The sequence below is a fragment of the Macaca thibetana genome, chromosome 1 (genome assembly GCF_024542745.1).
Source record: "Macaca thibetana thibetana isolate TM-01 chromosome 1, ASM2454274v1, whole genome shotgun sequence".
In the NCBI taxonomy this organism is placed as follows: Eukaryota; Metazoa; Chordata; class Mammalia; order Primates; family Cercopithecidae; genus Macaca; species Macaca thibetana.
The window spans coordinates 56,152,941-56,180,040 of NC_065578.1; the positions used below are offsets into that span (position 1 = coordinate 56,152,941).

Sequence of the window (27,100 nt, forward strand, 5' to 3'; positions counted from 1 at the left end):
TTTCTGTTGCATTTTATTTCATGAAAAACTCTTTGTTAATCAGATACTCATTTACTGAGAGGTAAGAGAGCATCAGAGTTAAGAATTTAAAATTCTAGAGCCTGAATTTGCAACCCAGGTCTGCCGCTTTCTAACTGTGTAACAATGGACAAATTGCTTAAGTGCTGTAAGCCTCAGATCCCCCAGCTGTTCTGGCATCTACCTTATAAGACTGTCATGAGGACAGAAGGAATTAATACACAGAATCCATGGCTGACATACAGTAGTCATCCAATAAACAGGAACTACTATTATTATTGAACAAGACCTTGTACTCATCAAGGAAAGTACACAATATTCATTCATCGATTCATTATTAAGCACCTACTATATGCCAGTCGCAGCTAGAAAGTGGAAGTGAAATGTGAACAACTTCCAACACAATTCCTGGCTGGTAGTCAATATGAGTGAAATAAAGTTGTAGAGTGAGTAAGGTGAGGATTACAAAGATGCTTAAGCCTTTAACTCAGTATTTATTTAAATCAACTGGCATTTTACAAGCTAATATCTTTATTTTAAACAGCCTGCATGGCACTGCCTTTTGCCCTCACATGAACCCCAGGTGGAAACTGGTGTAGGGGTGAGCTGGCCTGAGTACTTGAGGGCTCAGAGCTCTCACTGTATGTAGCCCACTGCTGTATTATCTGCTAGGAGCAGTCAAGTGTTTCTGAAGCAGGGCCTGAGCAGGGGCTGCCCCCATTTTGAGGAGGTGGATTGTTACACTGCCTTTGTCTTGTCTTACGTCCTCCAGAGCATGAAGACCAACTTGACCAGCAATTCCACTTCCCATCAGTGGGGATATCTATAAGAAAGAAGGTCAACAAACATCAATTAGCCCTTCTTATATTCTGGTGCCTTACTGGGGTTGGGTGAAGTATGCAAGCCAAAAGGCTTTGGGAGTCTGAATCTCTAAGCTTCCTGCTGCAGTTGACTGGCCATCTTCCTGGCCATTGTACTTGTCATGCTCCTGCCTACCACAGGGCCTTTGCATAGGCTTTCCCCCTTGCCCAGAACACTCTTCCCTCCTCTACTCACCTGGTCAATTCAATTCACCCCTCAGATCTTAGTAAAAGTGTTATTTCCTTGGGAAAAGCTTATCTGACTCCCCAACTCCCTATCAGTTCCCTGTGACTCCTAACTTTCCATCAGTTCCCATATTTTAAGTTCTCTGAGCATTTTGTAGCAGTTGTTACAATTTAAACTTTAAAGAACTTTATGGGACAATTCAAATGATATTGGCCTTCCTTTCCAAAGCAAAATATCCATTGTGACAGGGGCTATATCTGATTTGCTCACCCAGCAGCTAGGCTGGCACACAGGAGGCCCTTGCTAAACATGTGTTGAGTGGATGAATGGATGAATAAATAAATGAATGAATGGTTTCCAGTTTAGACAGATCCCAGCTATAGGATGCTGGACAGTTACCTTCTTCTCAACCTATATAATGGAGCTGTGTTATCTATTATGAGCAATGGATGGTATAGATGAGGTGACAACAGACACCAGTGCTTTCCACATTCTGACACTTTGCTTTCACTTGAGGATTTTTGATTGTTGGTGAGATTGGCAAGTCATCAATCACTTCCATCATGATATATCGTGTGTCCAGCTATGCCACTACCTCACAGTGTAATTCTGGGTAAATTAAATAACTCTGGGCCTCTCCATTTGAAAAATAAGAGAGCTGGAGTGCATGGTTCCCAAGGGCTCCTCCAGCCAATAGGAACCCTGTGGTTGTGTGACTGCAGACTCACTGGGAAGACGACTGCTACAGGCATGGTTGAGGTGCAAGACGAGAGGGTGGACAACCTTGAGTGTTTCACTGGGAACATAAGAGTGCAGGCAGGAGTTACGATCAAAGGCTGTGGGGGCAGACCCACTGGACCTGAACCTCGGTTTCTATACTTCCTAACTGCGTGACTATTGGGCATGTTAGTGAGTGACCATTGAACCTCAGTTTCTTCATCCATAAAATGGGAATATCAATAATATCTACTTCATGGGGTTGTTGTGAGGATTAAAGAATTTAATATATATAAGATACAAAGTAACAATGTGCTCTTTTAAAAGCAACCAATGTTATCTTGCTTTTACAATGTGTAAGGTGTCATTCCAAATGCTTTATATGCCTCGTTACAAACTCAAGACAACTCTATGAGGTAGTTAATATGATCATATTCATCTTACAGGCACAAAAACCGAGGCATAAAGAGGCCGAGCATCTTGCTCAAGGTCAGTTATTAAATGATGGAGATGGAATTTCAACTCAAGCTGAGTTCAAGCACTCAGCAAGGTGTCTAGTATAGAGTAAAGTGTCCAGTAAATGTTCGTTGTTTGTTTTACATGTGCCATTTCCATATTGAACAGTATCACCAAAAAGTCACAGAAAGGAATAGAAGTGAGAGAGGAGTGAAAGGTTGAGAACTCTCAAAGAATTTGAGAGCTGGAAGGGATCTAAATGATAGCCAAGTCTTTCATTTGTTAATTCAACTATTATCACTGAGCAGCAGCTGTGCCTGGCTACTGAGACACAGAGGTAAATGGGATATGGTCCCTACTCACAGGTGCAGGGGAGCTAGATAGACACATCAACCCAAAGTACAAGGCACAAAGAGCTATAATAGATACATGTTCAAAGTCCCGGGGGAGCCAGCGGGAGGAATTAGCTAATTCTTTGGGGATTAGAGGAATTTTTTACGGAGGAGGGGGCATCCATGCTGGAATTTGAGGGCTGAATAGGAGCATACTAAGCAGAAAAAGAGGGTAAGCATTCCAGAATGATCCAAAGAGATAGCTTACAAAAGCCACGCATTGATATTTCTCTAACATGAAGCACTCTGTGTTGTAAAAATAATGAAATGAGTAACAATCAATGCATCAGTTATTAAATGATGGAGGTAGAATTTCAACCCAAGCTGAGTTTAAGCAGGATGGATCTCGGGTTTCTTAGTATCCAGCCCCACAGTCCACACCCGCACCTTGCTCTTGTTCTGGTGAATTATTCTCTGGACCTCCCCAGAGTTCCTTTTCCAATCAACTTACTCTTCCGATAGGAGACCTCACAGGCTAGGCCTTGGGATCCAACAGGACAGATGCAGTCACAGCGTGATCCTGAGAAGACAAGGCGGAGAAAGTGTGAATCATGCCAGGTGGAGCAAAGAACTCCTGGAGCTCAGCCCTGCACATCACTGCAGTTCCATCAGGTTAAAACAGAGCACATATTTAGTTAAATAACTTGCTAAGGGCAGGTTCAGTGCCAGGAATACCTACTCCTTTCCTAAGGGCCTTTGCCATGAAGGGGTGTTTATTGCCATCCCTGGGAATACATAGAGTTGTTGAGGACAATTACTCATTAGCTGACATTTGACCCATTCTTAAATGCTTTCAGTGTCGGAAGCTACATTAGCAGTCACTGAGGCCAATTGTCATTGATGTTCAACTTCATCCCAAATAATTGCCTAGCCTAGGCTTGGAATACCTCAAGGATGGGGAACTCATTACTCTTAGATGTCTCATCTGACTTTTGGCCAGTTCTGACTCCTTGGAAGTGATTCCCTATGCGAATTTGCAATCTGTCAAGGAACTTCTCATCTGAATCACAAGAAATCTCTTTACAGGATTGCCCACCATAGGTCAGGCCCTGCAAGCACCCCAGTCTCTGGCTCCATATTCTCCCTCACCTTCACTCTATAGCCTCAGGTGGGTCCAAGTTTCTGGGTCCAAATTTTACACAAGGCAAGGGAGAGTTCAGCAACCCTAGATTAAAATCTTGAGCTGATGAGCTGATTCCACTTGCTGCAGAACTAACCCTCACATAGGGGTCCTTGTGCTGATAGCAGAACTTCTAGGCCGTATGCTCTCACTTATGTCTTCTCTGCTCATGTCCATCCTGTCCAAAGAGCCAGAGACATATTCCTTAATCCCAGTCTGGCAACTGGACTCTTTCTGCCTGAGAGTATGCCTTCTTCTTTGTCCCTTCCATTGAGCTAACTTCATTCACATGGGCTCTGCCTTGACTCCACCTGATTCCTGGGCTGGGATTTGCTGTAACCAGTTGCTCCTGATGCCCTGTTTTGTGTGCTGGGCTGGCCTCTTTTTTAGAGTCTTGCTAACCTATCACAACAGGAGCATAAGATCCCAGGCTTTCACCCCTCCCAGTCTGCCCTGCCCACTGCAGTGACCCCAGGCATGTCTCTTGAGTTTAACAATCAAGTTCTAGTGGCCCATCCTTGCTGCTACCCACAAATCTTATTACATATTAGTCAGGACATGCGCAAAGGGCTTCTCCTACTCAGCCCAGGCCATCTTCTGGGTAGAGATACTCTGAGTCTATTCCCACTCCTTGCTGTGGACCACAGGGTCTCAGCCTGCTCCTGTCTTCAGCTTAATGATGCTGTCACCCACAGTAACCCTTGGGGCTAGAACCCAGGTATACTGACAGCCAGAGTAGTTTCTCCTGGTGGACTAAATTCTGACTTCTTGGTAAATAGAAGCAGGCAAATGGCTGGCCCCCAGCCTGCTTCAGATTATGGCTTGTACCAGGGACACTGGCTGCCTGAAAGTAGTACCTTTCAGGACAGGGACTCCATTCCCTTGACAGGGAGCACAGTGGCAGGAACTAACTTCCTTCTGGAACTCCTCCAGCGCCTGCTTCATATTCTGCTTCACTGTGCTGGAATAGGCAAAATCTGTGGCTGTCACTAGTTCGTACAAAGGCTCCACCTGGAAAGACAAAAGGGCATTTATTTAAAGAGAAAAACATTTATCAAGTAGAAGTGTAAAGCAAAACTACAAAGGAATGGACCGGGATCAGTGCACAGAGACCACATGTGGGTTTCTATGAAACTAGATAGATCTCCCATCTTCTCTCTGCTTCCCCTTACCCGATATACACAAATTAGCTTACTCAAGTTCAGGTCAACAAACACTGAGAATGCTTACTAAGTGCTAGGCATTAAGCAAAGAAAAAAAAGGGTAAGATAAAATCCCTGCTGTCAAGGAACTCAGAATCAAGAGAGATAGAGACAAACATACCAACAGATGGTTACCACATGGTGGTTACAGGCAAGAGCAGAAACTTGCAGAAAGAAGCAGGTGAGAGCAGAAAGGAGTGGATGGTTCATCTATCTTTGGTGGGGCAGAGAAGGTAATTTTCCAGCAGCTCTTTGGAAGGATTATAGGAGTACCGTCCCAACATCACTATGCCCTCCAAACCTATCAAAATCATGCCCATCCTCCAAGAGTCACCATCCGGAACCTTCCAGAGCTCCAAAGCTCACAGGACACCTTCCCTCCATTAATCACTCAAGATACTGTCTGCACTACTCATCTGAAACAAATCCCAGGTTTTTTACTGCTCCTTTATAGTCAATACTGTTTTTTTTTCTTTTTGTATGTGCAGAGTTCCTTTTTTTTTTCTTTTCTGATTAGATTGTAAGCTCCTGGAGATCAGGGCAATGTCTCAGCTCTGTGTTTGGAGAGTCCAGCCCCCCGCTAAGTGAATATAGTGGCTGGATGGATGTAGGGGGATGGTAGGCCTCATTAAGGTGATGGCAGGAGGCATGGATGAGAGGATTTGGCTGTCAGAAGCATAGAGGAAGAATCAGCAGGTGCTGTTCACTTGGTGGGCATGGCCATGTTTGAGAGGGAGATGTCACAGATAGATGTGGTATTGTTTGTGGGTTAGAAAAACCAGAGGCACAGACAGTCCAAATAGATAGTTTAAAATGTTCTATTCCTCTTGACTCAAGTTGCAACTCCAGGGCCAGGTTCCTCTCCAGCTTTTGCTTGTGATTCTGCCCTAATCCTGCCCTGGAGAGTTTAGGGTGTGTCTAAATGCAGGCAATCATGACTAATAGAAGCCTCCCTTGGGAAGAAAATTGCTTCCATTTCTTAATGCATCTGACGCTGACCTTCGCTCCAGTGGGCAAAGCAAGGCCCCTTGGTGGTCCCATTGTCTCACCATTTTGTGGTCAATGAATTGATCCAGAGGCTGTTTGCAGAACCATCCAACCTGCTGGCCACACAAGCGATGGGGGTGGGAGTTTGGAGACAGAAAGAGAGGAGCTTGCTTTACACCAATGAAGAGCTCCTCCAATAATCTGATTTTGCTCCCGAAGCACCTTAAAAGGCTGCCATTAACCACAAAGGCATTTTCCTACCAGCACTGAGATTCGCTGCAGGAGACAGAGGAAATCAGAGGCCAAACTGGAATGAACCTTCCATATGTATTGTGTCCTGGGAGCTGTGTGGAGGTCTACAAATATGATCCTACTTCGTCCTCACAAACTAGCAATTATCAGCCCCATTTTCAGGTGAGGCTAAGTAATTTGATCAATTCACAGTATGGTATTACCAGAATTCGGTTCCCAAACCTGTGTTTTTCCTCCTACTTCACTGTGATTATTGATAAAAATGGCTTGATTATTCCCATTTACAATCTCCCTCCTAGGCTTCTCCAAATTTTGCAAGCTATGGTTTGACTTGCAAACAGCAACTCCTCAAGACTCCAAATGTCCTTTTTAAACTTAATATAGCACATTCATCTGTTCTTTGATTTGCTCCTCATTTTTTCCTGTCTTTTTTCTTCTCTCCTTTTGCTCCTCCCTCCTTACCTTTTGTCCTCCTTTTCTCTTTCTCTTTCTTTCCCACCTTTCCCCCAAATACACAATTCTAACCACTCACGTTGATCATTGAATCCTTAGCACACCTGCCCTTGTGAAAATTTTCTTTTATCATATTGCTGCAAAGAACTGGTGAGCACCGACTAAACTCTACACAAGTTTCTATACTAAACCTTGGTGTTCTTAGCGATAACAAATAATTATTACCATAGCTAGCATTTATTAGGTGCTGAATTAAATACTTCACATACATTATCTAACTTAATCTTTACAACAATCTTATGAGGTCGTTAGTCTTTTGTTTCCTTCTTGTACAGGTGAAAAAGCTGAGGCACAGGGACATTAAGTAGATTCACAAAAGTCACAAAGCTAGTGAGTGATGGAAAAAGGATGTGACCTGTTAACACTGTGGTCTGTTCCTTTCAGTGTATATTTTTGGGGAGATAGATGGACCTATCCAAAGGATGAATAGGTAACTATTTACACCAAATTGGTGGCAAAAGGGCAATTTTATATCTCACTTTCTTCACTTATCATCAGAATATGAGCATTTTCCCACATGATTCCATCGTCTTTGATAAAATGGCTTCTCACAGCTTCAGAGTATCCTTCTATATGGATGAGCCACAATGTATTCAACTCTTCTTCTATTCTTGAGCCTTTAGGACTCAAGAGTTTCCTTCCTTTCTTTTCCGTTTTGCTACTTCAAATAACAAACGAAGACACGCCTTTACACATACATCTTTACCAACTTGTCAAATCAGTTCTTTAGTACATTTTTGCATTGGGGGTTGTTGGATGAAAAGCTATAAGCATTTTTAATATATTGGATATATCCACTTAAATTCTGTTCCTAAAGAATTGTATCAGATTATATTCCCATCCTATTTGACAGAAATATCCATCTCATCACAGTCAATTCCAGTGAGTATTGTAGACTTTTAATCACTGTCCATTTAATAGGTAGAATATAATATTGTAGTTACTTTAATTTTTATTTTTTATGATTACAGAAGTTAAACATTTTGTATCTTTATAAACCAACTGAGAAGTGTTCATCTCCTTTGAGGTGTCTCTTTCTTCAAAACTATCTTTCCTTACATATTAAGGATCACATTTGTGGCAAAATGTTTTTTGATGTGTTATCAGCCATTTAGTTATATTTGAGGGTTTTCTTTGTTTTTTTTCTTTTTCTTTTTTCTTTTTTCTTTTTTTTTGGAGACAGAGCCTTGCTCTGTCACCCAGGCTGGAGTGCAATGGCACCATCTCAGCTCACTGCAACCTCAACTTCCCGGGTTCAAGAGATTCTCCTGCCTCAGCCTCCCGAGTAGCTGGATTACATGTGCCCGCCACCAAACCCAGCTAATTTTTCTATTTTTAGTAGAAATGGTTTTCACCATGTTGGCCAGGCTGGTCTTGAACTCCTGACCTCACGTCATCCACCCTCCTTGGCCTCTCACAGTGCTGGGATTACAGGTGTGAACCACCGCACCTGCCGGATTTTCCTTTTTGAAATTCAGAATTTATTTTTGCAGGTGAGCTTTGTCGGTCCAAATCCAACATTGTCTTTCCAGGCATATGCTGCCACAACATTTATATTTTAAGCGCTCTCTGGACCAGAGTAATTTGCTTTGAGAAAATCTTTGAATAATTTGCTTTGAGAAAGGTATGAGGGTCATTATTACAGTTTATTAAATACTTCAGCTTCTTTTCTTTCTGGGCACATGGTAAGGCTGCCATTCTTGCTCTCTTTGAAGGCAGGTTTGCAACGTGACTTGTTTTAACCAGTGACAGGTGAGAAGAGAGTGTCACTTCAAGGTCGAGGCTTTCCAAACAGAGTGAGGTGACTTGTCCCACTCTTTTATTATCACTGCTATGGTGATCTTGGGAGCACATGGCAAGATGCAGCCCCATCATCTGGATCTGTGAGCAACTACATGGAGCAAATGCCCCTTGCCAACACACTTTGGACATATGTGATTGAGAAACAAGCTTTGTGGTACCAAGCTACTGAAATGTGGAGATTGTTTCTCTGCATCATGACATAGGCTATCCTGATCTCTGTGTGAGCACCATATATTACCACATTTTTTCCCTCCTGCCCTGGGGCGATGCCAGTGATTCATACAATGGCTTCTCCACCAGCATAGGACCCAGCCCACAACCTAACTATCCTGACTAGCATAGAAATGTACATGGATGACAGACTTTGTGACTAGGATTACCAGTTAAAGACAGGACATTCAGTTATATTTTAATATGAGATTAAAAAACAAATATATATATTTTTAGTTTAAGTATACCCCATGTGATATTTGGGAGATATTTACACTAAAAAATTATTCCTTATTTATCTGAAATTCAAATTTAACTGAACTTTCTGTGTTTTCATTTGCAAAATCTAGCAACCTTTTATGTGACTCCTTTACTATCTAAAATCTCTTTGGAATTCTTCACCCATTAATGACCATTTCACTAGGCCACAAGTTTTTCCTTCACGACTCCATAGTTGTTGCTCCATTTTCTTCAAGCATTTCACACTGCAAAGAATTCTAGGGCCAGTTTGACTTTTATTCCTGTAGGATATATTTGTTCCTAAAAGTAAACACTTTCACCAGGATGTGTTTCGGTTTTGTTTTGTTTTCAGTACTTTGGCTTAGTTTTCAATGAGCTGTTCATTCTGCATTATCAGCTCAGGGAAGATTCTCTTCTTATGTTTTTGATTAATGTGTTTTCACATTTAATCTTGTCTCATTGTTAGGAAGAAGTCTCTGTGTTTTAAGCTTTCTACTCCTGTACTCTCTGTCCATCATATTTCTTTTCTGCCATTGTTTTAATCTCCCTGTCTCTTGCTTCTGCATTATAAGAACATGTTTATAACACCTTCCACATCACTGTCTCAATTTTCTGCAATGTCAGTTCTGTCCTTTATAGCTTCCAATGTGGGCTTTAATTCTGCTATTGTACGTTTGGTTTCCTGTATTCAGTCACTTGCTTTTTCACCTGATTAGTGTCTAAACACCTCAACTTTTATTTCATAAATTCTTCTTTCCCTTGAATTTTATGATAATCACAGAAAATGTATTCTAAAATTTACTTCTATTTTTCTGTGTTTTTAGACATCATGATTTCCTATAGCATGAACATAATTTCAATCTTTTGTGTTCAAAAATATCTTTTTATGTTCATTGCTGTCTCTTAAGTCTTCTTTGAACAAAGAGCTAACTATGTGTAAAGTTTACCACTAAACATTAAGAATGGGTTCCTCTGTGGTCTCCTTCCCTGCCTACCTGCTTCTATAGAAATCATGTTTTAGGCCTTGATCTTGAAGACTGGTTTACATAATTAAGCCTTGGCTGAAACTATTACCTCTAGAAATTGCTTGTCTACTGGGCTCTGCTGTCCTGAAATCAATTGCCAGTCCAGCTACCTGGTAAGCTGGCTTTGCGGAGATGAATTTTCCGACATAATGTGAAGCCATCTGCAGTTTTCTCTTGCCAGAAAAAAATGCATGTGAGAGTGGCATGCCCAGAGTGTATATTTCCAACTCAGGGTGGGAAGGTACAGAGGTGTGTGAAAACCTTCAACACTCCTGCCTCTTCCACTCCTGCAACACACCCAAAACATCTCTGATTCTCCAACACATCCCACATCACATCACATGCTTGGCATTTGACATTCCCAGTGCCCAGGTAAGCACATTCAACTGATCTGAGTAACCAGGGCATTCCTCTGGTTCTTAGTTTTTTAAAAAAGATTCAGGTCAGATATTTCAGGAAAAAGAGATAAAGGCTAGGGATCTATTTTCCCTTGAACTCTGTTCTCTCCCATGATGAGCTGTGATGCCCACCAATGTCATCATGGCATCAGCCAAGCCCAGATTTCTCAGGAGCTCCTGCAGCTCAGCTGATTTTATCCTTCTCATGTTTGCCAGCAACTGTACCCTAAGTGCCACTGCTGAATAAGTGCAAAGGAGAGGGTTTGAATGGCAGCCTTCTTGTTCTGCAGAAACTATGCATTCGACATGCAAATAAAGAAATCACCCAGACTGGGGACTGCAGAGTCTCTCATCAGAGGTCCAGCCCCTCAACCCTCTACCTTGATTGCAAGGTGGGATCTCCAGCTGGTGGGTACTGGCACATAATGACTGTACAGACACTGGCAAGAAGAGCATGGTGTTAAGTTGTGCTATGGGCACCATGCAGAAGTACCCACAGGCGAGGGCCTACCATCGCTGACGTGTATGACAGTCCTGGTCTAACAATCATCTTTTTAGTTTAACATTGTAAATCTCCTCTAGTTGGGGTGACAGGTGGTTAAGATCATTATTTTTTATTCACCAAACCCACAGGAAAGTCTAGAGGGGAGGGAAGAAGTCAGTCTTTTGTTTCAACCTAATAGACTCTTGAGCAGCCAAAAATGGATACAACCTCCCTAGCCCTTGATTTTTCTCAATCACAACATGGAGATAAGAATAATTAATTTGCAGACCAGTGTGGGGATTAAATAAAATAACATTTCTAAATGTTACATGAAAAAACATTTATAAAGAGGGTCATGAATATATTAGGTGCTCAAGACATGTTAGTTGTTGTGATGTCTTATCCTGTCCTGTAAAATAGTTATGTGTGTGTGTATCTTACTGTCCCTCATAGATTGTATGTTTTATCCTTGCATCTTCCTCTATTTTTCCCTAGTACCTTACTTCCTGTAGCATAGCAGGAATTTAGCAACTATTTGTTGGTTGAACGCATAATGTTTAACGAATAAATAACTAAATGAGTGATTCTCTGGTGAAATAAAAGGAACATTAATTTAATTGATTAAATTTTAATGAAATTAATATTTCTTTTATTTCACTAGAGAGGACAGAGGCCAGGAACAGTGGCTCACACCTGTAATCCCAGCACTTTGGGAGGCAAAAGTGGGAGGATCACTTGAGGTCAGGAGTTCAAGACCAACCTGGGCAACATAGCAAGACCCCATCTCTAAAAAAAAAAAATTTTAAATTAGCCAGGTGTGGTGACAAGCACCTGTAACCCTGGCTACTTGGGAGGTTGAGGCAGGAGGATCACTTGAGCCCAGGAGTTGGAGGCTGCAGTCAGCCAAGATCATGCCACTGAACCCCAGCCTGGGCAACAGAGCAAGACCCTGTCTCTGAAAAAGAAGAAGAAGAAGGAGCAAGCTAGAATTGGAAGCTGATTGTTAGTTTCTTTTAGTAACTTGGGGCCCAAGTGAGAGGGAGTCAAGGGTCTCTAGGTAGTACTGAGCAATGTATTATAATTTATTTATTTCAAATATATTTTCTACTATTGTATATGTGTCTCAAAATTAGGGCCTGGGTCTTAGTGATCTCTGCATTTTATACCTTGGCTTATGGTAGGTCCTCAGAAGCTATTTTCCGGGTGGAGGAAAGGATGGTAGAGCAGCATTGTGTACCTTAATTTTGATGATGGCTGGGTTGTACTGCACAGCGTCTCCCCACTCCTGCATCAGGTCTGCCGTCGGCAGCTCCTGGTACGCCAGGGTGGTGATGTGCTCACTTGCCCCTCCTCGTACCATGACCACCAAGTCCTCCACCATGGTGTCCCTCTTGTTTCTGTCTGGAATGGACACAGAGAGCTAGCAGGTCACAGAGGATACCCTTCCGCCCCCTATAATTTACTGCAACTCAACCAACAATTTGGGTACATCATATTCACTGAGCTTGTCTGAGAGATGTGGGTAGACCAGACACTTCCTTGCCCACAGGGCAGTCATGGTGCATGGGGCAAAGGGAAACTCACCCATCCATAGGCAACACAAATTGAGGGCAGGACAAGAAAAAGACATTTATCTTGAGCAACTGTAAGTGCTAGTTACTGAGTAAGTTTATGGAAGATAGATGATAGCTAGATTAGATAGATAGATAAAGAGCTAATACGTAGGTAGATAGGTAGATAATAGACTGGCAAATAGGTAGGTAGATAGGAGAGTAGATAGGAAGATAGATGATAGATAAGTAGGTAGATAGGTCATAGGAGATAGATAATAGATTGGTAGAAAGATAGAAAGATAGATAGATAGATAATAGATAGTAGATAGATAGATAGATAGATAGATAGATAGATAGATAATAGAGAGACACACAGAGAAGTAGATGGATAGTTAGAGAGATAGGGTATGATATTTTCTTTTACCAGACAGCAATTTTAGGAGCCCAGCATTATTAGCTCTACTTCACAAATTATGAAACTCATACCTGGAATTGTTAAGTGACTTGCCAAGGCCCACACAGCTAGTAGCTGATAAAGATAAATTTTAAACAAGGTCTGTCTGGTTTTATAGCCACTGTTCCTTGGTCAAATAACTTTCCTCTCCCCAAACTGACTCCTGTAGGTAGAGTGTAGTGGAGCTCACCTGGGGGAAACTGGGTTCATCCTCTCCTCCACTCACCCTGCACACCTTGACCAGGCATGAGTCCAGCTATGACTTTGTCTAGCCTTGTGGTTTTGAACACATTATTTATACAGTATGAGATTTCTTTTTTGTTCTCATCTGCAAAGTGGATACTCTGCATCCATGTAAAGAATAAATGGTATATTAACAGCTAATAATTATTGATTATTTATGTGTCAGTCACTAATCTAAGTGCTGTACATGTATGAATGCATGTAATCTTCACTACAAAATAGTAGCTATATAATCTTCACTGTGCAGATAAGAAATCGGGGGGAGATGAAGGTACTTACCAGACAGTCCTGTCCAGGCCTTACGTTGTCTCACTTCTTTGTGTGAGATGACAATTGTAGGAAAATGTATAAAGGCTGTGCTAAGCATGTAGTAGACACTTACTAAACAGTGGCCACAATAAAGCAATTATTATTTTGACTTATAGAGTTGCCCAGAAAGCCCTCAATCATATCAGTGAGTTATTTCCATTCTAATGTGTCTATGTCCCCAGTGCCAAAAGAACTGGTGTAAAACAGCCCAGCGTGGTGGCTCACGCCTGTAATCCCAGCAGTTTGGGAGGCCAAGGTGGGCAGATCACTTGAGGTCAGGAGTTTGAGACCAGCCTGGCCAACATGGTGAAACCCTGTCTCTACTAGAAATACAAATATTAGCCAGGCGTGGTGGTGGGCGCCTGTAGTCCCAGCTTTTGGGAGGCTGAGGCAGAAGAATCCCTTGAACCTGGGAGGCGGAGGTTGCAGTGAGCTGAGATCATGCCACTGTACTCCAGCCTGGGTGACAGAGTGAGACTCCATCTCAAAAAAAAGAAAACCAAAAAAGAACTGGTGTAAAACAGCTCCTCAAGTCTGAGCCTGCAACACCTGAGCAGCATTAAAAAGTAGGGGGCGTCTCCACCAGGCATGGTGGTTCATGCCTGTAATTTAAGCACTTTGGGGTGCCAAGGCTTATAGACGGCTTAAGCCCAAGAGTTTGAGACCAGCCTGGGCAACATGGCAAAACCCGTCTCTATAAAAAATAAAATAATAATAATAATTAGCCGAGCATGGTGGCATGCACCTGTAGTCCCAGCTACTCAGGAGGCTGAGGTGAGAGGATTGCCTGAGCCCAGAAGGTGGAGACTGCAGTGAGCTGAGATCACGCCATTGCACTCCAGCCTGGGCAACAGAGTAAGACTCTGTCTCAAAAAAAAAAAAAAAAAAATGCTGGGGAAGGGGAAGGGGAGGAGTCTTCATCTATGGCCAACAGGAGTATAAACTGGTGCAGCCATTTTAGAAAACAGCTTAGCATCATCTAGTCAAATGGAAAAAGCGCACCCTCTAAAACCCAGCAGTTCCAGTCCTATGTGTACTCCCTGGAAAGCGCCTTGTACATGTGTGCCAGATAACTATGTAAGATGTTCAGAGCAGCATTGATTATAATTGCTTGAAAGAGGAGATAAAACAAGTGTTCATCAATGTAGAATGGACAAAGAAAAAGTAGTATATTCAACAAAATAGTATGCAGTCATAGAAGTGAACTAACTATAGTTATACACAAAAACATTATGTTGAATGGAAAACACAGGACTGGAAGGATTATAGGCCATCCATATAAAGCTCAAAAATAAGCAACATTAAGTCATGTTAGTTGGCGATATGTTAGGTGGTAAAACTATAAAAAACAGAAGGACATACTTGGCATAGAAGTTGGGATAGTATTTGTCTCAAAAAGGGAGGGAGATGTAATCACCGGAAGCACTAGGAGGATAAACATTGTAAGTGTGAAAGTCACAAGCCCCTGTCACTCACCTTTTATTTCATTCAGAATACCTCTGCATTTGCCTATGGACACACCCAGCTTGACATAGACCTCTTCAATGGCACCACCAATTTTAAAATCATTTTTGGCACAGGCGTGGACGTTGTTAAGAGTATAATCTGAAGAAAGCAAGGAAAAAAGTCCATGACATAAAACATAATTCATTCTGTCCCTTTTCGTATGATCCAGTCCAGAGGCCTAGCTCTTGTTGGATGTCACAAGGACTCGGGTTCAAATAAATAGGTCACCAGTCTGATAACAAGAAATGCAGGCAGCAACTGGCACCAGGGCAGAGACTTCGTAGAGCTCAGACCCAACTTCCCCTCTCAGCCTCCCCACAATGCTCTCTGAGGACTTTTGCTGACTTTGAAAGTGCTCAGAGTCATTTTCTAAAAATTTGATCTTATTGATTCTCTAGGGATAGATCCAGTGAGTACAGAGACTGTTACAATCTGCCTGCCCTCCCTGACCCACTCTTCTCCAATCTTTGATAAAGTAGAAAAAGTGTGTTAGTTAATTAGTTGAGAAAATGTATATAAAAAGTAAGGCATAGTATCTGGCAAAGAGGAGAGGCAAATTTCCCTGATTTCTTCTTCATTTTTGGACTATTTCCTACTTCTTCCTCCCTAATTCTCCCTGAGGTATCCTCCTCCCCTGGTCTTGCTGAAATTCCAGACGTGACTTATAAGCACCTCTCTGAGCACTTTGAGGCCAGTTCAGGGAGAAAAGAGCAACTTTGACCACCAGGGCTGTCTAGCAATGTTGGTGTAGATCAGTTTTTCCCAAAGTGCATTTCTTGAAACATGAATCCCATGAGATGGTAGCAGATGTTATGAGAAAAGGAACTTCTGTGGTCAAGAAAGTATGACAGATGTTGCATCAAAATAGGTAGAGAGGTGATTTTATTGGAGTACATTTGTGAAACTTTGAGAGTGGAATCAATTATGTGTTATCCCAACTTATTTAATTATTAAGCCCTTTTATGGGAAGCAGTTTGAGGAACAGTGGAAAGTACTTTTGAGATCATTTTTATGCAGGAAGGTACCTCTGATTTTGACAAGACTGAGGCCACACTGTATAAATTTACATTGTGTACCATGAGTCATCTTGCAAGTACATGGACTGGTAATCAAGCCCTGCTCTACCACTGCAATCTGTGTGACCTACAGCAGTTCACTTAACCCAACAAGTGCCATGTCATAGGAAAGGATATTGGGTTGGAAAGCAGCAGACTTGTAGTTGACTGGAGTTGGAAAAAGCTGGGATATCTGTATGAAGATGAATTATAGGGGAGGGGTGGGGGTGGAATATTAGTTTGGAGGCCACAGTAATAATCTGAGACCTTGCTATGTAAACTATGGTCTATCAGCCAGCAGCATCAGGATCACTCCAAAGCTTGTTAGAAATGCACTCTCAGGTCTCACTCTAAACCCACTGAATCAGAATCTACCTCCTCCAAGATTCATACTTGATTCACATTCACATTAAACTTTGAATGTGAAGGTCTGGTCATGGGATGAGGCTACGGTGGTAATAGGAAAAACAGGAAATATAATTTGGAGGTAGAGCTGATGGATTTTAAGAAAAGAAAAAACAATAGATTTGAAGAAAAGAAAAATAATCAAGGTTGACTGCTAGTTTTATGGCTTGAGCCACTGGTTGGATGGTGGAACCATTTCTGAAATGTGGATGACTAAAGAAGAAACGTATTGGAGAAAGAAAGTCAAAAGTTCTCTTTGGGCACATGTTCAGCTGGTGAGGGTTGTTACACATTCACATGGAGACATCAAAGAAACATTTCAACATAAACTCTTGGGTGCAGGAAGAGATCCAGGATGGATCCAGGAAGAGATCCAGAAGTTATCTGCATGCTGAAGGTATTTAGAACCATGGGATTGGATACAACTTCATAGAGAGAAGAGCTGTAGAAAAGAGAATGGCCTAAGGAGTTAGGCAGAAGAGGACTGACATTGTCAATCAAAAAGAGGAGGAAGAGAAATCTGCAAATGACACTGTGAAGGTGTAGCCAGGAAGGTAGAAAGAAAACTACAAGTTCCACTTAGGATGCTTTCCTCAGCTTTTAGGAAAGCCATGGTCCCTTGGGCAGTGTACCTCCTCTCTCCATGGCCTCTTTGTTCATAACGAGGGTGTATTCATAAATGCCCCCAAGCACGGCCTCTGTGATGTAGTGGGTCCCAAAATCACGGAAGAGATCTCTGTATTCCCCGTAGCTGTACTCCAGGGGCAGCCGCTTAACTCTCTGAAGGAACTCGTAATGGAGCATGAGGCTTCTGGGTTTCAGCTTGTAATGTGCTACTTCAAGGTCAGAGCGTGCATGCAGAAATACGCTTTTCTAAATGAAATACCAACATGGGAAAACCAGACCTTTAAAGTTAGGAATCTGGAACGAGAAGATGAACTTTACAAATACCATCCGATGTTCTTGGCCCGGGGTCATCACTCTTATGATTCCTTTAGGATACTTGAGAGAAGACAGCCTCTTTGACAAGCTTTCAATGCTCATAAATATTCTGACATCCTGTTCAGCTTGGAAGAGCTTGCTCTTAACTCACCTCTTTACTGTAGAGAATAAGGACTGGGAAGGGTAACAGAAGTAGGCATGGCAGGGAGCAGCTGGAGGGCATGGGACCTCTCTGATGGGACCTCTCTGATGGGACATAGGATTTGCTAACCTGCAAAAGTGCCCGCTTTGCTGATACCTTGTAAACTGTGAAAAAAAGCCACACAAGAAAGAGTAAAAGTGGTGCTTTAGGAAAACCAGCAATGACAGCGTATGGCAGGAGTCAGCAAAATACAAGCCTCATACCAAACGCAGTGCCTGTACTTGTAAATAAAGTTTTATTGGAACACAACTGCATCCATTTATTTACATATGGTTTACAACTGGTGTCACACTCCAATGGCAGCGTTGAATAGTTGCAACAGAGACCTTGCAGTCTCACAAAGCCTAAAATAATTTATTATCTGGCCCTTTACAGAAAAAGTTTGGTGACTCTCTGTGTATGGAATAGACTGAAAGTTGGTGATGCCTGATGAAGTATAAACATCTAGAAAGTGTTAGTACAACCCTAGGTGAGCATTCCCTATACTACTGTACAGGAAGAGAAAAAGAGGAAGGTGGCAAATGCCTGTGAGATATGTTCTGCCTAATCCTAAATCCTTCAGCTCAACAAAGCCATGCCAACTCTGCTGGTGCCTATTGCCCTGAGGCCTCATTTTGTCTCCTAGCTTGCTCTCGCCCCATTCTAGTCCTGCCTCAGTGACCTATGACCCTCTTCCTTCTCCCTTACCCTTCCTAAATAAGCAGTCACTAGGTACTCTGTTCATTATTTTTCTGAATATTTTAGGTTGCATCTCCTTTTGCTTGCATCATTATAAAAGCCTCCTCCCTAATCTCCTTCCTTTCTCTAGCCTCCTTCAATGCCCCAATCAGAGTTGACACCCTAAAATTCAGATCGTATTATGACAATGCTTCTCTTAGCTTAAAGCAAAACCTTGCATGGCTTGCTGTTGCCTTCAGAATAAAATCAGCTCCCTTACTCTGAGTGTAAGACCATCACAATTTGTCCTCCAGTAGCCTCTTTGGCTTCAGCTTCTACACCCCTGAAGTTTTCCTCTCCATACTTTGCTACTTTCTACCAACCACGTATGTCAGCATTCATCCAATTTTCACTGTTCCCCAGGCCTGCCATTCTCTTTCATATTATTTTGCACATGCTGTTCCTTCTCCCTGAAATGTTATTTTCTCTCTTTTCTGCCTGACACATAACTACGTATCTTTTAAATCTCTGCTTTGCCATTGCCTCCAATTTGATACCAACCTGAAGGTCCCAGACACACCCTGGCACTCCCTTTTCTAAGATTGCATTGTACTTGCTTGCATTTCCTTTATAGCATATGCCATGTTGTATTATAACTGATATAATTAAGAATAATATGGCCGGGAGCGGTGGCTGACGCCTGTAATCCCAGCACTTTGGGAGGCCAAGGCAGGCAGATCACAAGGTCAGGAGATCAAGACCATCCTGACTAACATGGTGAAACCCTGTCTCTACTAAAAATACAACAAAATTAGCCAAGCAGGTGGCACATGCCTGTAGTCCCAGCTGCTCGGGAGGCTGAGGCAGGAGAATCACTTGAACCTGGGAGGTGGAGGTTGAAGTGAGCCGAGATCATGCCACTGCACTCCAGCCTGGGTGACAGAGCAAGACTCTGTCTCCACACACACACAAAATAATAATAATAATAATAATACACTGGCTTTCATGTTTGCTGCTCCTACTATACTGTGAACATGAAGGCAAGAATATTATCCTAGAGACTACAGATCCCTAGTCTGTCTTTAGGATAGAGCCTGGCCCAATGTTAGCATCCTATAACTGGCAATTTGAATCAGGGAGCTGGAAGGCAGAGAAGGAGAGATGGAAAAGGGGAGGGAGTAAGCAATAGGAAGCAGATGATATAATCAGATTAGCATCACAGAAACATTTCTTCATGCATGTGAAGGGGCAAGCTAGGAGACAGAGAAACTATTTAGCTGGGCACAGTAAGAGATGAAAGAACCTGGATTAATTAAGAGGTAATAGAAGTTAGTGTAAACAAATGTTGAAGAGTAATACTGAAGGATTTGGTAATCAACAGATGTGGACATGAAGCAGAAGTGAGAGCCAGATATGATTCTGGCTCAGTTCTTAGCCTGAAAAAGTAGAGAGAAATATGCCATTAACATCCATTGAAAATTTAGGAAGAAGACATTGCCTTGGAGTGTCAGCACGATGCCCAGGTGAGATGCTCAGAAGAGTGGATAGGGAAGGTCTGAAGTTTAACCGAGAGGTTAGAAGCAGTGATGAAGGCTCATAGCTTGTCCCTGTAAAAGAGGAAGTGAGTTGAAGATGGCACCCAGGGGATATTGGAGAGTACCTAGAGAAGGGGGCCGTGAATTAAATAAAGGACAGATGGGAATATTAGACCCAGGAAGGAAGCTGATAAGGAGCAGAAAGAAAGCAGGAGAAACAGGAGGGCAATGGTTTGGTCATCCCCACCAAGCACCCTAAGAAGTCAGAGAAGAGGTCTTGGGTGACATTCCAGAGAGGAATTTCAGCCAGATGTCTGGGATAAAAGTCAAATTCCTGTGGGTTGAAAAGTCTCCAGAGAAATTCTAGTCTTCAAAGGTACATCTTAAGCTTATTGAAAACCTAAGGGAAAAGGGTATTAGAAAATGAAAGAAAATAATTATAGAAGGTTATCTCTGCTTGGTCTCTTCAAAAAGTAAGTTAGCTATTTTTTTTTAGAAGATTTCAAGACAACAGAAAGATAATCGGTTGTTAGAACTAGTAGTAATGTGGAATATAGACACATCTGAGGGCATGTCATTTCAAAAGGATCCATAGGCTATAGCTAGAATGTCCCCTCCAAAACTCATGTTGAAATTTAATTGCCATTGTAACAGTTTTGAAAGGAGGTACATTTATGAGGTTATTATGTCATGAGGGTTCTGCCCTCATGAATAGTTTAATGCTGTTGTTTCAGGAGAGAGCTAGTCATCATGGGAGTGGGCTCCTGATAAAAGAACGAAGTTCAGCCCCCTATGTACTTCCTCACCACCTGATGCCTTCTACCATGTTACGATGCAGCAAGAAGGCCCCTTGATCTTGGACTTCCCAGCCTCCAGAAATGTGAGCCAAGTAAATGTCTTTTCTTTATAAATTATTCATTCTGTGGTGTTCTGTTACAACAGCAGAAAATGGAGTAAGACAACATATACGTTTAAAAGCAACAAAGACATACTTACAGTATGAGAGAATCGTTTGGTTCTCCTAATATAATGTTTGCCTCGATCACTTTGTCTGCTGATACCAAGTTCAAATATTCCAGGTATTTTAAAACCAAAACTGAAACCAGAACTGCTTGCTGCTTTCTCTATGACATTGTGTTCAAAATCTGAGTACGATTCATATTCTTTCAATGTAAATTCGTATTTGCCTTGGGTCTAAAGAAGGAAAAAAAAGTGTTTTTTATTTCATTTGACTCAAATCAGTTCAATACCAGTGAGCAGACAGCCACTCTACTCCTACCATGTGCTGGATACTGAATTAGATGCTCTAGATACAGAAAAACCAGGGCCAATTTGTGTCCCCACCTCAGGATTTTTGGTTCAGTAGTAAAGACAGACCTGATCGATACCTTGGGTGGAAACTTAGAGGTTGGTTTTGATTTGGATTACAACTGGCAAAAATGCAGGGGAACATTCTGGGCTGTGGGCTCAGCTTAATTAAAAGCATGGAGGTGGGAAAGGGCAGGGTGTGCCCCAGGAACTGCAAGGATAGCAGTAGAGTTCAATGAGAAGTTGAAACAGTGAGGAGAAAAGGGGGGATATTGCGAGAAGATGTTCTGGTGTCAAAATAGGCTTTTGAATTACTTGTCCTGAAATCTGGGCTTAATTCAAATACGACCCAGCAGAGGAAGTAGATCAAGCCAAAGATGATTTGGGACAGCCTGGTGGTTGGATTGGAAGGGAAAAATTTGGAGTCAGAGGGATAAATCGATGAGGAGGCTGTATGAGCAGTGCAGGTGATGATTGATGAGGGTCTGGTCTAAGGCAGTGGCTGGAGGATCAAGTGACAAAGGCAGGAAAGTGCCTTAGAGAGAACTTAGGAGAGCCCTTTGCTCGAAAACCAGTGTTCATGGCTTTGTGTGTAGGGAAACTGCCAAGGGTACTGCCTCGGGGGCCCTGGAGTGACCAGTCTCAAGTCACCTCCCTGCCCACAGCTCCCATCGGCTTCTGGATGCCTGCAATTCCCAGAGGAGGGTGCAACCACTCAGCTGCTACAAGGGGAAGGAGGAGCAGTTCAGACATAGTCTGCAGAGTGGCCGCTGAGATGCGCTGCATCTCTGCTCTTTCCTAGTCAGATGACTTTGGACAATTGCCTTGACCTCTCCATGCCTCAGTTTCTTCATGTGTAAAATGGAGGCGATAATGGTCCCTTTCATCAGGCTTGTTCTGAGGATTGGGCTTATACTTGTAAATCACAGCACGGCACCTGGCACAGCGCTCAAAGAATGTTGGTATGGAGAGCGGAGAGTTTACCACGTATGTCCTGCCTGAGTTAGGATCCACTTTCACCTGGATGGTAATGGCTGCTCTGAAATCCTCCCTTGAAAGTAGAGGTTTTGTGGATGGCACTGGACACCCTGATGGAGAGTGTGTTTGGCGCTAAACTATATTTGTTCTTTCTTGGCTAAAAAGTGTGTTGGGGAGGAAGGGAAAGAGGGGTAAGAAGGAGCTAGCCTTCAAAATGGTGCAATATATACATTTTAAAGACAGGATCTTGCTTTGTCACCAAGCTGGAGTGCAGTGGTATGACCTTGACTCGCTGTAGCCTCAACCTCCTGGGCTCAAGCGATCCTCCTGCCTCAGCCTCCCAAGTAGCTGGGACTATAGACATGCACCACCACACCCGGCTAGAAAAAAGGGTGCAATTTTGGAAGTGGAAATTACTGTTAAGATCTTCTAGTTTCGTCCACCAATTTCACAGATGAGAAAACTGAGGCCCAGAGTGGAAAAGGAACTTAACGTAAGGTAAAATTGGGACCTGTGGCAGAGCCAGTCCTGGCACCCAGTGTGTTCCCATCGGATCTCAAGTGTGTGTGTCCTACGGGCTATTTTAAACCCCACTGTCTGTGAGATGTGTTTCTAAGTTTGTACATTAATCATAATAGAGACTTATATTGGTAGAGCACTTCAAAAAATGCTTAGAACAACGCCTGATTTTAATAGGCAGGGATTTGATAAGAATGCAATAAGAGCAGCAACAAAAGTTAACATTTTCTGTGGACTCACCATTAAGCCAGGCGCTGTGCTAAATACTTACACACATTATCTCACTAATCCTCTCTCTGCAGGGTAGAACCTCCATAACTCCCAATTTAAAGATAGGAAAACAGAGGCTCTTAGTCTTTAGGATTGTATGGATGGTAAGTGGCAGAGCCACCAAGTCAGTGTGACTCCAGATCCTAAGCTTTATTTCTACCTTCAAGGTAGCTTTTGGTGTTATGGTTTCTATTACTACTGCTCTACAATGGCCCTCGTGTTTCTATATATAGCATGTCATCTTCCACACAATGTCTAAAGGAAGGAACTGCCCATTTTTACATATGAAGAAACTGAGGCTCTAAGAGAAAAGGGGATGTGTCCAATGTCACACAGCTAGCAGGCTGTCTGGCCGGGCCATGGACCCTGCTAACTGGGTGCTCAGCTGGGGCTCCCTCCATTGATACCTGGCTGTCCCTTACCTGTGGCGTGTAGCTTTCCACATTGTAGGGCTTCCTAAACCTCGTGTTCAGGATGTAATGCGGGGAGCATCCACCCGCATAATACCTGTGGTCAAGAACTGAGCCTTCCAAACTATTTGTGAACAAATTTATCCTGTGAGGAAGAGACAGAGAAGATGAAGAGGTTAGGGTTTGGGGTTGCTTAATCTTGATTGTCAGACCCTACTGAACGAAAACAAAAATTCCTTGGCACAGCCTTCAAGGCCCTTGATAGCTGGTCCAAACCAGCTTTCCAGCTTCATCTCTGGCCACTCTTAACCACAGCCACGTGCCCTAGTCCCCAGCCATGTGAAGAGACTTGCTCTTGTTCCAGTCTACTCAGCTCCTTCCATGGTAAGAACTGTTCCCTGCACCCAGAATGCACTTCCACCCCGTCACTGTTTTATCTCTGACTTGTCTGTCAAGATTGAGCTCTGTTGCCACTGTGGTGAGAGGTTTCACTAACACTTGTGGCGCTTGAAGCCCGCAGCCCAGCTGGGTTAGGGGCCCTCATAACACCCTGTGCTCGCACCGTTGTGCGTTTATTGTCCTGTATTACTACAGTTGCCTTGCGAGAGTTGGGTAGCATAGTAGGCAAGTGTGTGGACTTTGGAGCCAGACGTCTGAGATCTAATCTCTGTTCTGCCCCTTACTGCCCAGGTGACCTTGGGCAAGCCAATTAAACCTTAGGTGGCCACTTACTACCTCTGTGCCTCAGTCTGTTCTTTTGCAAATGGGGACCATGAAAATACTGCCTCATGGGGATGTTGTGAGGATCACATGTGTCAAGTTTATGAAGTCCTTAAAACACTGCTTGGTCCATGATAAATGTGCTATGTATATATTTGTCATCCTCACTATACTGTGTGCTGTTTGAAGTGGCAGTTTTCTTAATTTCTGTACCACCCTCATCACAACCCATTTACAATATTATTCACAATAATTACTGTTTACTGAGGGTGTAACTGGTGACAAACACAGCAGTGGGTAGCTACATGCATCATCTCATTAGTGTCCCTGCAACTCTGTGCAACAGATGTTGTCTCCATTTTAGAGAGGAAAAGAATCCAGCCCCTCTTTAGACATTATTTGTCACTGCCTCCTAGAGCAAGTCTCCATTCTTGACCATCTCTAACTACTGAAATTTCTGTTTTTATTAAGAGTCTCTGTCTCCTATCAGCTTCTACTTATTGGCCTTGGTTCTGTTCCTTACCAGAATTGTCTGGGGTCTCTTTCCCATGACATATTCCATGTATCAAAATAATGTATACATATTTATTTTCTTTAACAACTATAATGTGGTGCTGACTTTGTGGAGGCATCATCCTAATCAATTTACACACAAGGGCTCATTTAATCCTTGTGAGGATTAGTCATTAGGAGGTAAGTAGTATTATTATCCTCATTTTGCAGATGAGAAACATGAGGGTAACTGACTAACCCAGAGTCTCCCTGCCAGGAGAAGTTGGTGGGCTGGACTTTGAAATCTGACAGTGGAGCAAGAACAGAGTCTGTATTCTTCCCACCACACGAGCTGCCCAGCACCTCTTATATTAGTCACATTCGCTTATTCAATCTTCACAGCACTTTGAAAGAAACATGTTATTAACTTCCTCCTGCAGATGATAAAATTAAAGTTCCACATAGACAAGTGCCTTGCCCGAGGTGTCCTGGCCAGTGAACCACTCTTTCTGTTCTCTCCTACAGGTTCCTGTCAGACCCTACTGCTGGCTCTGAATGTCTGCTATCCCACACTCTAGCTGGGTGACCCTGGAACTCACTCAACTTTCCTGGGCCTCAGTTTCCTTATCTGCAGTTTCCTTATCTTATATTTCCTTATAATAACTAGCTTATAAGGTAGTCCTGAGAGAAGTCTCCCACGTGAAGAGTCTCTAGTGACAACTTTAAAAATTGAGATTTGATGGGTTTTTTTAAAAAGAAGGTAAATCCCATTCAGGGTCACTGTTCCCCTCCCCAAGCTGTGTCTCATATGATGATTCCTAAAGCACATGAGGGGAAGGTCTCCCTTTTCCACCTGCAGGCTGAGAAGCTGCAAAATATGGCAGGAAAGTAAGGTGCATGCCAGGCCAGTGTGGCCCTTTCTGACCTTGCTCCTCTGTCCTTGCCAGAGGACTGGACCAACTCAGAGATCCCCAGAAGCCCTGGAAATCCATCCCTTCACTGTCTAACTGGAGACCTCTCTTCTCAGAGGGACTAATGCTGGGAGATAGGGAGACACCTGGAAAAAACCTACCTGCCAAGTTGTCAATGGGATCCAAGACATAAGGCTTACAAAGCACCTAACATGGTCACACTGCAGATGTTAAAAAAAAAAAAGCTCCCTCTCCACCCCAGCCCTCGCAGAGCAGCCTGCATGGTTTCCACACATGCACAGCTCTGTCCCAGTGTTCCAAACCAGCCCTCCTGATGCCTAGGTCTGTCTGTGGGACGTGTTCCTGGAGCAACTTGGAACTGCCCTCAGAGAGCAACCAGAAGCGTCACTTACAATACAGGCTTTTCTCAGAAAGGTGAGCAGGGAACTCTGTTTATATATGTATATCTCTATCCTCCAGAATTCCATTTAATGCTGTGCCTTCCCATCACCACCACAGAAAAATGGTCACTTACCCACTGGCCAGACTGCCAATTCCCCAGTATTGGTCCATTTCATGCTGACATTTTTTATAAATCCTTCTACAGTTTGCCTCATCTGACTGGTCTCCACAGTCGTTGTCCCCATTGCAAAGAAGTCTGCGGTTTACACACCTTCCTAGGATGGAGAAAGAGTATTACCCACAGCCACATGGTTGGCAAGAAAGGAACTAACAGAGTATAAGCACCTATTAGGTGCCAGACCTTTTGTCAGGTCTTGCATGCTGCCCTGTTTTAATTAATCATCCCGTAACCAGATAGATTGGTTATGGCACTAACAGTTTATTCCTCTGTTGCCACCTCCCTCAGCAGAAGAAGTCAGGGTTGTATTCCCGAAAGCAGCAGGACAGTTTGGACTCTCTCTCCCTGGGGCTGGAAAGAGGGGGTGAGATGGGTGGGTCCTGTAAGTTGTGTGAGCTGGGCCACCTTCACTTGTTACTTAAACTCTCTGCCTCAATGTACTCACCTGTAAAATAGAAAAGTCATCATACCTATCCCATAAGGTTGTTCAAAATCTAAATGAGTAAATAAAACAGGACTGACTCCCAGGAAGTGCTGTGTAAGTGTTATCAGTACCATTCGTGTTTTTGAGGGCCAAGTGCACGTTAACTAGTAAATATTTGCAGCGGGATTGAAACATTTAACTGTCTAATCACAATTCTTCCCTCTAAACCACACTGCCTTCAACAACGTAGTCATTTGGATTATGAAAAATTATTTGCACCCCTTTTGCTTCCTTTAAACTTCTTTTTTTCCTGATTGATTTCCTTTCTTATTAGTATATTGTTGGGAGATAAAGTCCATAAGACCGGTAGTCCTATTTCCTCAGATATGTCTGGTCATTTAAAACCAATGTTCTTGGAGTATTAAAAGCAGAAAAATAACAATCTGGCCTTCAAATGTTTCTTACCAGGCATTTAAACTAAAGCCTGCCCGAGTAACCATTATGGCTTTGGTCAGAATCATGGAACACTGGCCATAATGAGTCCATGGATACACTGTAAAAAAGTCTTTCAGATTTATTGGATAGAATTTTGCATTTGCAATAACCCCTGGAAATTGCTCTAAGAATCTCTAACTCTTTCTTGAAAAATCCCCATGCACAGTCCACATGGGTACAGTAAATGTGGAGAATTGCAACTCCCGTCTAGAAAATGTGGGTCAAAATACTCTCATTTTTGCTGGAGACGGAGAAATAGAGAAGCATC

At 42.7% G+C, this 27,100-nt stretch overlaps 1 protein-coding gene across 1 annotated transcript in view; it reads right to left on the minus strand.

Moving 5' to 3' along the window:
• Window positions 1–27,100, minus strand: part of C8B (complement C8 beta chain) — a 37,574-nt gene continuing 10,474 nt past the window's right edge. Inside the window, exons 4-12 of the mRNA XM_050752325.1 lie at window positions 25,869–26,010; window positions 23,223–23,355; window positions 20,722–20,919; window positions 17,022–17,262; window positions 14,900–15,028; window positions 12,102–12,265; window positions 4,608–4,761; window positions 3,082–3,150; window positions 1–841 (exon numbers count right to left, since the gene is read on the minus strand). Of these exons, the coding sequence (XP_050608282.1) occupies window positions 687–841; window positions 3,082–3,150; window positions 4,608–4,761; window positions 12,102–12,265; window positions 14,900–15,028; window positions 17,022–17,262; window positions 20,722–20,919; window positions 23,223–23,355; window positions 25,869–26,010 (1,385 nt within the window). The 3' untranslated portion in view covers window positions 1–686. The remainder of the gene's footprint in view (window positions 842–3,081; window positions 3,151–4,607; window positions 4,762–12,101; window positions 12,266–14,899; window positions 15,029–17,021; window positions 17,263–20,721; window positions 20,920–23,222; window positions 23,356–25,868; window positions 26,011–27,100) is intronic.